This window comes from Aythya fuligula, chromosome 1 (genome assembly GCF_009819795.1).
Source record: "Aythya fuligula isolate bAytFul2 chromosome 1, bAytFul2.pri, whole genome shotgun sequence".
Lineage (NCBI taxonomy): Eukaryota > Metazoa > Chordata > Aves > Anseriformes > Anatidae > Aythya > Aythya fuligula.
In genome coordinates, this window is record NC_045559.1 from 54,609,521 (window position 1) to 54,620,946 (window position 11,426).

At 50.3% G+C, this 11,426-nt stretch overlaps 2 protein-coding genes across 3 annotated transcripts; one reads left to right on the forward strand and one right to left on the reverse strand.

Annotated features, from left to right (window-relative positions):
• Window positions 1-3,188: 3,188 nt before the first annotated feature.
• Window positions 3,189-7,704, reverse strand: POLR2F (RNA polymerase II subunit F). The gene is made up of 5 exons (XM_032194260.1): window positions 7,652-7,704; window positions 6,966-7,035; window positions 6,758-6,888; window positions 4,931-5,002; window positions 3,189-3,365 (listed from the first exon to the last, which is right to left on the reverse strand). The coding sequence occupies exons 1-5, from the start codon at window positions 7,669-7,671 to the stop codon at window positions 3,275-3,277; spliced, it is 384 nt and encodes a 127-aa protein (XP_032050151.1). The 5' UTR covers window positions 7,672-7,704; the 3' UTR covers window positions 3,189-3,274.
• Window positions 7,705-7,804: 100 nt separating this feature from the next.
• Window positions 7,805-10,785, forward strand: C1H22orf23 (chromosome 1 C22orf23 homolog). Of its 2 annotated transcripts, XM_032207015.1 has the most exons (6): window positions 7,805-7,879; window positions 8,050-8,112; window positions 8,434-8,619; window positions 9,087-9,221; window positions 9,859-9,959; window positions 10,282-10,785. In XM_032207015.1, exons 1-6 carry the CDS (start codon window positions 7,816-7,818, stop codon window positions 10,384-10,386), a joined length of 654 nt encoding a protein of 217 aa, XP_032062906.1. In that variant the 5' UTR covers window positions 7,805-7,815; the 3' UTR covers window positions 10,387-10,785. The 2 variants fall into 2 exon arrangements, with proteins under 2 accessions (XP_032062906.1, XP_032062911.1); XM_032207020.1 differs by lacking the exon at window positions 7,805-7,879 and having other exon boundaries at window positions 8,056-8,253.
• Window positions 10,786-11,426: the final 641 nt, after the last annotated feature.

The following is an 11,426-nucleotide window of genomic DNA, read 5'->3' on the forward strand; positions in this document are numbered from 1 at the left end:
TGTCTCTGGAGTTTTTTGACCTCTTTCATGAAAGCCTCTTTTTTTTCCCCCATCAGTAAGTCTCTCGTGTGTCACTACAACACCGCACGGATCCCGTGCACAGCTTTCCTCTGCCTGTTGCTGAGAGGACACCGGCAGAACTCCAGCTGGCTTACTGCACTCCTTCATGGAGATGAAACTCTTCTGTTCCAACCATTGCCAGAGTGAGAGATGCAGTAATGCTGAATTCTGTTCCTGTGCCATTAAGAAGCGCACTATTTTGTGTATTTCACCCAAGAGTTTCTTAGCATCATTATTAATTCTCTCCAGAATAGGCATGTGGGGTTTCTCCGCCATTCCTCATCTCCACGTGGCCGTTATGTACCTTCATAAAAAACTTCCCCTCTTACATAAACTTGTGGATTTTGGAAGTGTTTTGGAACAACCAATAGTTTGTAGAAACTCAACGAACTCAGCCTCTTGCCTTCCACAAGTAAGAATTTAAATACACTCACACACACACACAATATATATTCAAGAATAGAAGTACGTACCTCAGTTGTTGAAGAGGACATCCTGGGTGTAGTCAGGTCCTAGGAGACTACCTGAAGATGTTCGGAAAGAAAATGTACAGCAGATATTGGTCTGCTTAAGAACTTGTCTCAAGGTCAATGGGATCAAGGTAGGGTTTCAATTAACACAGAGACTCCACAACAATTAAAAATGGATTCCAAAGGCTTCAAAGCAAAGACACGTGATCTATCCTGTGATTTTGTGTTCACTAGACACTTAATGGGTGAGTAAAATAAGCAGGAGGTCTAGAAACTCCTTTTTAAGTGATAGTTTAAATAGGAGTTCCTATATTTAAAGCTTTTTAAAACTCGTGGCACTATTTGGATGAAGTCCTATATAGGGCCAAGAGCATCAGCAGCAGAACAGCTTAATGACATTTAATGTCAGTGATGTCAAGCTAAACAGTTCTGTGCAAAGTAAGTCTGTGACCACTCAGTGAGTTGGAGGAGACATCTCTACCCCAAACTACAGGCTGTGGGGAGTCCAGAAGGGAGTTAGTGCATTGCCGAGCAGGTCAGGAGCGTGTAGGGGATGAGGGGAGCCATGGCAGAGTTAGGGATAGGTCAGCTAATCCCAGGGGTGGAGAAGGGCCATGGTGTGGATGAACAGAAGACTGGGAAGAGAAAGTCCTTGACCATACACAAGTAGCCTTCTCTGGCTCCTCAAAAAGCAAACTAAGAAAGCGATCGGGTTCCACATCAACCATCCTCCAGTGGAAGGGGGTGCCTCCTCTCGTCTAGGAGTGTCCCCACAGCGAAGCCATGACTGAGAAGAGAGACATGACAATGGTAACAGAGGGGTTAAACACTCCTCCCGCAGCCTAGCAGGAGCTGGCCCAGCATCCTTCCCTATCCCTTTAATCGTATCTGATACAGATGCGAGGCTGGGGAGGGGAGGCAGGCAGGGAACAAAGAAGCCATTTAAAAAAAAAAAAAAAAAAAAAAAAAAGGGACAAGAAAACGACCCCCGCGCTCCATGGCGGACGCCAGAATGATTGCACAAAGGCACCATTTCAGGGCTGAAATTTCACCGCACCAACGTGATTAAAGGATTCCATGCGGGGTGGGGGGAGAAGGCTGAAGGCCACAGCGCTGCGGATTAACCTTTTCTTGGTAAGGATGGCCGGGAGCAGGAAGCGCTTGTGTTCTTCGGGGTCAACCCCCTTCCCACACCTGCAAGCATCTCCACGTTCCCTGTGACCCGTCATTTTGCTCAGGGACCCCGTTCGGCCCTTGCTTTCTCGCCTCCAAAAGCAGCCCCTCCTGCACACACTGACCGACAAAGGAAGGATGGATGGGTGGGTGCTTCTACAGGGACCAGTAGGAGAATGACAAACACGGCTGGTTATACGAGCTGGGTCCCCAGGCAGGTGGATGTGAACTCCCTCTGGGATGTGGGTGTTTGTCTGCAGGCACCGACCACACGTACAGCATGAAGAATGCCTGCTTTAAACGTGAGCACGAGCTTTAACATGAGCTGGTTGGAAAACGTCTTCCTGGACCAGTGTAAAGGAAAAAAAAAAATCAACATAAAGCAGAAGCAACAGGTGCACCTTACCTTGTCTTCTCTTAAAAAAAAAAATAAAAATAAGGCAAAAATTCCAAGGGCACTTTTTAGTAAGATCACCTGCTATGGAGGACTCGGTGTATTCTGCCTTCCTCAAGCAAAGCAAGAGCAGAGAGAAGATTAAGAAATGAAAACCAGGTATTCGCTGGCTGGAAGCCCTTGCAGATTTTAACACATCCACCCAACCCTTTTTGATCTGAGCAGGGAGCTATATTATATGGTTTTTCTCCTCCTGGCACATCAGAGGCGAGAACACAGGTACCTTCAGAGGGCAAATGACTGATCTGTCATCACGCTGCAGATTACCAAAGGAACTCCTTATTTAACCACTGTCGTGCCAATGCTCGATGCGCTGGGCTTCACGCAGCTGAGGCGGCTTTGGGAGAGCACCCACGGCGCATCAGAGAGGAGCTGAATGAGGAGAGAGTGCAGCACCCGAACCTACCCGGCCGAGCTGGTGGGACCGCGGCTGGCGACCGCGCTTCCGGCTGGGGCAGTGCCACTGAAAGGGGATCCCCAGCACTGATAAGCAGCAGGAGCAGGGAAACAATAGGTGATTTGATGAGAGCTGCTCTACGATACTCCTGAGAAGCTCCACGGCCAGCTCTGGCCAGAGAGGAAATTGGGGGTTTCCACAGCAACCTGCTCAGGGGACAAAGGCCTGACTGTCTGGGGGGAAGCGGTGGAGGTGTCTCACACCCGTGTTTTCAGAAGGGGTAGTGGCGGAGGGCTGGAGTCTTTCTGAAGCCAAAGTACCTGCAAGACCTTTTCTGTCCAACAGTGGTTCAGCTGGCTGTTGGTCCTAGAACTGGAGAGGAGGGGCAGGTGGAGGCAGCTACTGCAGTCTTTAGCCTAGCTAAAAGGTACGGGCTTTTCAGGTGGAAATAAAACGAAAACTTGGCACTTTGCTCCCTAATCTCAGTAAAACCCACACAGACCGACACAGAATTAAAGAATAATCAAGCTGATGTACAGAAATAAGGAAGGGTTCAAAAGAAATCCTGGGCATGTAGGGCAGAGATGGGAAAAACAGGTGGGGGAGAGGAAAACAAAATACGTTCAGCTTAAAATGGGAAGGCTTATAATTTATTTACACAAATATAAACAAAAATAGAAACATCTGTTGGAGAAGGAAAGAATCAAAAGCGACGGCTGATCAGTCTGTGATAATTAACTCATCCACGCCCCAGTCTTCATAGCTCCCATCAGGTAGGTAACGACGTATGATTATGGGGATCTTGCGTGCTCTGGAGGAAGGACAGAGAGGTGAAAAGAAATGCCACGGCCTTCACTATAGCATTTCAGCAGGCAATGGGAATTGAGGAATGCTGCCTTGCTAGCTTCAGGTTTAAGTGGGAGATCTGTATGGCACCAGAGATTTGGCATTACACAGTAGAGGGAAGTACCAACAACATTTTCTTTTGTAGGTGCAAAGCACTAAGCAAAGTAAGTCTCTAAACTAAGACCTCCAGAAGGAAAACCCAGTGAAGATTTTTTTCCCCTTACAAGACACTACAGAAGTGTCAGAATTCTGAGAACCTTCATTTAAACCTGACATCTATGGAGTGTTTTGCATGTCTGGGGGTATCAGGTACATTTTAAAGAAGGATATGTGAAATATTACAGACCATTCAGCCACCAAAACCTGGTAAAGCTGGGATAGAACACAGCGTCTGCTAGCAGCAGCTCCAATTAGAAAGCGAGAAAGTGCTGAGCAGAATTTAACTTAGTGGAAGCAGATTTAAATCTGCAGAATGTAATTAGACAGTCTGGAATCTAACCAGGGCATCAGGTTTACGACCATATCAGACGTGAAAAGTAATACAACGTCTTTAATGACCACATTCAGGGCTTCTGTTTTTCTGGTGCCAAAGCAGCTCCCTCACGCCAAGAATCACAATTTAATTTTGGCACAGCACAGGATGCCACTGTGTGTCACACTCCGGCTGCTTTCTAGAGCTCACACTCAGACAGCGACCAGAAGCAATTTAGGATCTTGGAGATCTGATAGGAGCATGACCCACGGAGGTTTTAGCAATGATAAAAGGAGCTGCTGTAATAGAGATACGAAGTCTGCAAGAGCAACTGCAATGTACTGAGAAACTGGGGGAGCAGAGGGACAACTCAACTCAAGCATAGGGACTTCATTAGTAAGGGGGTCTGGCTGCTCTGCTTGCAAGAAGCCTGCCCATGACATATTAGCTCGCTGACCACGTCAGCAAGCTGTGGGCCAGAACACTCTGCTGTGGGAAGGTGGGCCTGTCAGCAGCCATCCAGAAGCTGATTTTGCTAGTCAGAAAGGATTTATTTAATCTCTCTGTAAGCAAGGGTTGTGCCTCCTGCAAGCACAATAAGCCAATTTTGGAAGGATGCAGGAAAAACAGACATTCTTACCAGGGCTTTCACTTTACCAACCTGACCCTTATTTTAATTTTTGCCAGCACTCCCTTTGAACACAGGTCTGTTCAGAAGGCTCCTTCGCATCAATCCCTTTCAGGGAATTAAACTGATTCCACAAAGATGAGGACCTTGTGTTCTCAGCAAAGAAATAAGAGACACTTGGACTCCCAGGTAAGAGATCAGAGCACTGCTAATCATCAGCACTATGCAAGAGCTCCCCTGATGGAAGAGCAGCTGTGGAGAAGTCCCAAGGAGCAGAAAAGGAAGGCAAATGTGGTACTTAGTGCTACTGAGGGAACACAATGTTGTCCTGGAATGAGCTGCATGGAATAAGCTGCTAAATGCTGGGATGAGGAGGGGAGTGCTTGCTTTATGGAAATCAATACGCTCACTGCCAAAGGCCGGGACTTACTTGAGCTCTTTCATGGCAATCAGCAAGGGGTCTGTCTCTCCTTCCAATTCCACCATCACAGGGGCACACATCCTGGAACAAAACATCGACAACCATTTGAGAGAACACGAAGAAGGGACAGCTAAGCACGTGCCTGTGTGTTGCACTCTCATCCACTTTGGGAAAAAATTTTCCCCAGGGGACTGTGGACCGAGTTTTTGCTTGAATGTTCTTCTGGCCCTGCCAGTGAGCAGGCTGGGGGTGCACACGGAGCTGGGAGGGGACAGAAGCAGGACAGCTGACCCAGCCTGGCCAAAGGGACATTCCATAACGCATGGCATTGTGCTGAATTAACAGGTGGTGGGTGGCCAGGAGGCAGGGGGAACGCTGCTCAGGGACGGGATGGCGAGCAATTGCATCATGCATCACTTGCTTTATGTATTCTATTATTATCATCATCATCATCATTATTTCTCTTCCTTTTCTGTCCTATTAAACTGTCTTTATCTCAACCCATTAGATATTTTACTTTTTTTTTTCCCCCCCTCCCAAATCTCTCCCCCATCCCACTGGTTGGGGGAGAAGGGAAGTGAGCAAATGGCTGTGTGGTGCTTAGCTGCCTGCCAGATTGAACCACAACAGAGGAACAGAATATCAAAACTGATTTAAAATTGATCTAACAAAGAGGGTGGAAACACTGGCATCCCCCATGTTCTCACTTGCTCCCATTTTCCAGACTCCCTCTAGGAGAAAATAAGAGGCTGGATTTACGACGCAGTCTATCTCTAGGGAAAAAAAAATGCATTTTGCAGAGGGTTGTAAAAGTGGAGCAAGCACTGCTGATGATTGTCTCTCTGTCTGGTGGCAACAGCAACAGGAGTTCATGTTATGTGTGGGTAAGGCCACAGGGGGGCTGCTCCTGGCCTAGAGTCAGCTCCGAGAGCAGAAGTATGCAGCTGAAGGAGAACCAGGCGCCAGAGTGCTTTGGATTGCAGGTCTGGCACACACCCATCCCATCTCACTCATTTTTCTGGTCTTCGACCAGTTGAAAGAATGCACACAAAATAGCCTCCTGGAGTGATAACCGGGCAAAGAACAGCTCAGCAAAGTGACGATTAAGGAAAGTTCATTTAGAAGCTTGTAAATGGTGAGGAGATGTGGAGAAGCGCTATTTTTGAAGGTGAATGTAGCTAAGATGAAATTCAGAGATGCCCTTTCAGACAAATTTTAAGACAGTTTAATAGTGTCGCTTGTAGGGCAGTTTTTCAAAAAGCACAAAACTTTTCGACATGTATTATTAAAACAGATCTGGACAGGTAAATGGAAGAGACTGAGAGCAGCCAGCCTTAATTGCACTCAAAATAGGACTCAAGTGGCATTATCTATCATAAATGACGCCATGCTATTCGAAACACTTAACAAACTTGTAGTTTGTCACAAGTGCACTCAGAGATTTCAGGATGGCTATACCATTCCTAATTCTTACAACCATGTGGTAATAAACGAAGATGTTGTAGAGCATCTCTCCCTAAAACTGTAGCTTTCGCCAACCGGTCCTGAATTTTCCAGCCCCTCCTGGCTGCCTTAGCAAAGGCAGAAGGCAGGATCAGCATGTCACATTCCCCATTTTTTTTTGCCTGTGACATCTGTTAGAGATGTAAGGGCTTATGGTGTTGCTTTTCAGTGCTGATTGTGATGATGATACAGAAGCTCAGCTGTCAGGTAAAGGACTACATGAGGTCCAGGAGGTTTTGAGGACAGGAATAAGCAGCTTTAACAGGGCTGGGAGACATTAGGAGATGACAACCTCACTGTAGGGATGATTGGGATATAGAGAGGAATACTCACGCTATCTGGAGGGCGCGTGTGCCCAGGACTCTGGCCCGCTCATACTTGGTCATGTAGGGGGTGGTGATCCGCTTCTGGTTAGCCGCCTGCCGCTCTCCCGAGGGGAGGATCTCCACGTTCTCCTGTCCCTCCTGGGGAAACCAGCACAACGTTATGGCTCAGCTGCACCTCAGGCCCGAGCGGCGGGCGAGCCGGTGGGGGCACCCACCTCCTCCGCGTTCTCCAGGTCCTCCAGGCCCTCATCCTCCTCCACATCATCGAAATCATCCCCGTCGAAGCTGAGGGGCAGAGGGAAGGGCATGTGAGGCAACGCGCTTGGCTGCTGGCACCCAGTCCGGATCCTGATCCTGATCCTAATCTGGATCCTGATCCTGATTCTAATCTTGATCCCAGTCCTGATCCAGATCCTGATCCCAATCCCGATCCTGATCCCGACCCCGATCCTGATCTCGACCCTGATCTCAATCCCAATCTAGATCCTCATCCCAATCCTGACCCTGATCCCAATCCTGACCCCAATCCCGATCTCGATCCTGATCCCAGTCCCGATCTTAACCCCAATCCCAATCCTGATCCTGATCCCAATTCCGACCCCAATCCTGATCCCGATCCCAATCCCGACCCCGATCCTGATCCCGACCCCGATCCTAATCCCAATCCCGACCCCGACCCCGATCCTGGTCCCAACCCCGATCCTGATCCCAATCCCGACCCCGACACCAATGCCAATCCCGATCCCGACCCCAATCCCAATCCTGATCCCGACTCCGACCCCAACCCCGATCCCAATCCTGATCCTGATCCCACTCCCGACCTCGATCCTGATCCCGATCCTAATCCCAATCCCGATCGCTCCCCGTCCCCCAGCCCACCCCCTGCCCCGCTCTCTCTCACTTGTCCTCGTTGTCAGACATCTTGTCTCCTTCCTCCCCGGCCGCCCCTGTCGCTCCCCGTGACGCGCTGGCGGGCGCCCTGCGCCATGGCGCCGTTGCCGTGGCGACGCGCCGCCATTTTACCCCCTCCTTCTTCACCCCCCTCCTCCATGGTCGCCGCCGGCCATGGCGGGCTCGGAGGGAGGAGGCAGAGCCCGGTACAGCCCCAAAACCCGGGAGCTGCTGCGAGGTAACGGGGCCTGAGGCAGGGAAGGTTCCGAGGGGCGCATTTGGGCTGTGTGAGGCAGTGGAAGACCCGTGTCTGTGTCTGTCTGGTCCCTAGGGATCCCCCCCCTTCCCTTTCTGGGTGTTACAGGGACGTGGGGAGCCCGGTTTTTACACAAAACCGCTATTTTCCAGCCATGATGGAGGAGTCGAAGCTGACGAGCTTCCAGAGGCGATGCCTGATGGAGTGCCTGGAACGTGAGTGCCGTCCCCTCTCGCTGCTGTGGTGAACAGCTCATGTCCCCCATCCCAATGGAGGGGGTGCTCGCCTCAGGGCTGCTCGGATGGAGGCATCCCGCTGCTCCCCTCCACACGGCAGCACTGCTGCTGATGGTTTGTGTAAGTACCAGCTGAGGTGTCCCCAAACGGCCACCAAAAGACGTGTACCCACAAGCAGCGTCTGTGGCACCGTGGATCTTTCTTGGCTGCGCTACGCCAGATCTTCAGCTGGTGGTTGTCTGGGGTCAGCCAGCCAGGCTCCTCTGTGTCTGACATCAATATTTTGGGTTTGTTCTGCAGGGGGAGATGCCCTGCCCCTCCAGTGCCACCCCACATCCAGCAAACAACCAGCGCCCGTGCCGCCTGCTTCCTCCCCACCGCTCTGTCAGCCGAGCAGGCTTTCGGCTAAACCTCATCTTCGGCCTGCCAAGCTCTGCCAGGCAGGAGATGCTTACACCCGAGAGAAATTCAAGCCACAAGCAAGGAGTAAGTCAGAAAATGTCACTAATCATGCCACCCAGCCCCTCTCTCTTCCCCTTTCGTCCACCCTCAGCCTGCAACCTCAGCAGCCATAGGAGGTGTTCTTAATTACTCTTCATCCTCGTACTTTCTGACTTCAGAGATGCTTAAAAAAGAGATCTCTGAGAGAACATTCACTGCAAATGCTCACTGACTTCTGCCCGCTAGCTAGGGGAATTATAAGTGATAGGACCTTGTACAATCCTTGTGTAAGAAGGGGTGCTATATAATTTTCTATCTTATAAACATGTATCAAACCTTTGATGTCAGTTTGGTTTTCTCTTCGCAATGAGCATGCGTGTGCAGTTCAGTCTGGGGATGCACTGTCATTAATGTCACACTTCTGGTGTCATTAGCAAAGCAGCAGGGTGGCCAGGCTCCTTGCTGAGGAGACAGGCTGCTAAGGATTTATTGTTTTTCCTTCTCATTCACAGGAGATTTGGAAAGGGAGAAGCAAAGGCTCCAAAATATCTTAGCGACAGGGAAGGATGTGGTGGAACACCAGGTGAAGCAGGCGCTCGTTGAGACAAAGGAAGAGGAGATAGCTGAGATTGACCGCTTTGAAGAACGTATGTTGTCATGTAGTCTAGGAGGGGAAGCCTGGAAAACTGCTCCCCCCGAGGGTTGTGAGGCAGGCTGTGCGGCCCCGAATCTGAAGCCCTGGGTGAAAGAGAACACAAAGCCAGGTTCCCAGAGAAAGGGCTTGACAGCGTGCTGCTGTGAGCAAGCCTTCCTCGCAGAATTTGTTCTGCAGAGGCTTGCTGGCAGATGCAGGCTGTCTGGATTGCCCATGGAACACAAACTGCTGGCAGAGGAATACCGTGGTGATTCGCAGGGGCAGCCTGGGCAGAAAGCCCAGGTACTGTGGATCCTTTCTCCAGCCAGTGTGACTCAGCGTAGGCTGGGATGTTTACCAGCCTGACCGTGCTTTGGGCTGTGTTTATTTTCACTCCAAGATCAGTAAAGCTACGCTAGCAAAGCTTAAAAGTAGGGCAGAATTTTAAGCAGTGGTGGACTTTGGCCTGCACAGTATGCTGGGATGGCAAAACCCTGCCTTATGCCTCCCTGTGCTTGGAACTCCTGTGTGTGTGAGCACTCCAGACAACCCTGTTTTAACTGGGACAGCACAGATTGACAACTGTTAAGCACAGAAGACTCTCACATTACAATGAAAACTCTTTTTCACAGTGGTTTTCTCTTTGTCAGTGGTGAATGAAGTTCGGGAGAGGCGGGAGTTCCTGGCAGAGATGGAAGCTCTAGGACAGGGCAAGAAGTATCAGAGAATTATCCTCACTGAAATCTCCCAGGTATGTGAGGGCCCTGGCAGCACTGGCCCTACAGGATGTTAAGTGTCAGAAACCCTAAAGCACTATAAGAGGGAGACCCTCTTATAGCCGAGCAGGGAAGAAGAGGGGACAATTAATTCCCTTTTGTGGCACAAGAGGGGCATGAATTTGAGAAATTGGGGATAGGAGGCTTTCAGCCTTTCTTTCTACATCTGCATGCACCTTAATCAGGGAAGCAGAACCTTTGCTCTTGGCGTTTGTTTAAAAAAAAAAAAAAAGAAAAGAAAAAGAAAAAAGCTCTTGGCATTCTCCTCGCTCAGCCCTTCCCCTTTGTCCTTCGCAGAAAATGCGCGAGATGGAGATCATTGACAAGAAGAGAAGCGAGGAAGTGAGAGAGACCATGACAAAAGACTTTCCTGCTGGGAACAAATCCGATTCCCGTGACTAGGCCAAGGGAAGATCGCAAATGCAGTTTGTTCCCACCTCTTCTCCCCCATCCCTGGCGTTAGAGTCTCAAGGGCTGGCCTGTGCCTGCCTCTCTCTCAGAGGTTCCCCCGAAGAGGGGGCAGCAGCACCTATTGCCTAAAGCCAGAAGGCAGGAACTATTTGTGTGTAGCAAGCTGTTGTAAAGTCCTACCCGTGCAGCGGATCCCTTCCTGCTCAACAATATTAAAGAGATGAAAACACAGAGCAGCAGCTATTAAAACATGACAAAAAGCCTTTTGGTTACACAATGCCTCAGAGCACAGCACTCCACGAAGCTACAAATGTCACTCCTTCTCCTCCATCTCCCCGGAGGTGGAGGTTTCTAGCAGAGGTATGATGCTGACGTGTCCCCACCCGCATCCACGACCCGCTCCGGCCCGCGCAGCTCCGGGAACGGCTGCGCTGGCAGAGGGCGAGGAGGAAGATGCAGCAGCCTGGCCTTGCGCAAGCACGAGCCTCCAACATTACTGCATCAGCAGACTTCTCCGGGGCAGCTAAAGCGGGCAGGCGCTCAGGAAGACGGATTCAGTGGCGGGGGAGAGGGGATTTCAGTGTGCTGCTCTTCGCAGCAGGCTCGCTGTGGTTTTTTGGTTCCTGAAACCGTGGTATGCTGAGCAGCCCTCAGTCCCCCACAAAGCCTGGAGATGGCCACTGAGTCACCGCCTCTGTCCTTCAGCAGGCTGAGGCACGACGCCCCTCTGTTCCTGCACAAAGCCCAGCGTAAGGAAATGTGGAGGTGGATTTTAAGGTCCCGTCAGCTGCTTCTTAGCAATGCTCATCAGCCAGGCAGCGTGCCCCGTCCCCAGGACAGCGTGAGCACGGAAAGGAATAAGAAACCTAAGCTGTGATCGGTTTTTAAAGCCTTTTTTCTTTTTTATTTCTCTTCAGGTGAATGGAAGTCACGGAGTTAGTACAGTGTAACTTACAAACCAAGGTTCTGACCGGGCACGGGGCCAAGGGGGTGTCAGGCTGCTGCCATCCTGACGGCCTTTGGCAACGGCG

Bases quoted from the DNA above. Each gene is read 5' to 3' on its own strand.
- POLR2F (XM_032194260.1), bottom strand. From the start codon at position 7,671: ATGTCTGACAACGAGGACAA. The intron at 7,036-7,651 runs GTGAGAGAGAGC...TCTGCCCCTCAG, and splicing joins ATGTCTGACAACGAGGACAA to CTTCGACGGGGATGATTTCG. The intron at 3,366-4,930 runs GTAAGTCCCGGC...TCCTTCCTCCAG, and splicing joins ATTGCCATGAAAGAGCTCAA to AGCACGCAAGATCCCCATAA.
- C1H22orf23 (XM_032207015.1), top strand. From the start codon at position 7,816: ATGGCGGGCTCGGAGGGAGGAGGCAGAGCCCGGTACAGCCCCAAAACC. The intron at 7,880-8,049 runs GTAACGGGGCCT...GCTATTTTCCAG, and splicing joins AACCCGGGAGCTGCTGCGAG to CCATGATGGAGGAGTCGAAG. The intron at 9,222-9,858 runs GTATGTTGTCAT...TCTCTTTGTCAG, and splicing joins GATTGACCGCTTTGAAGAAC to TGGTGAATGAAGTTCGGGAG.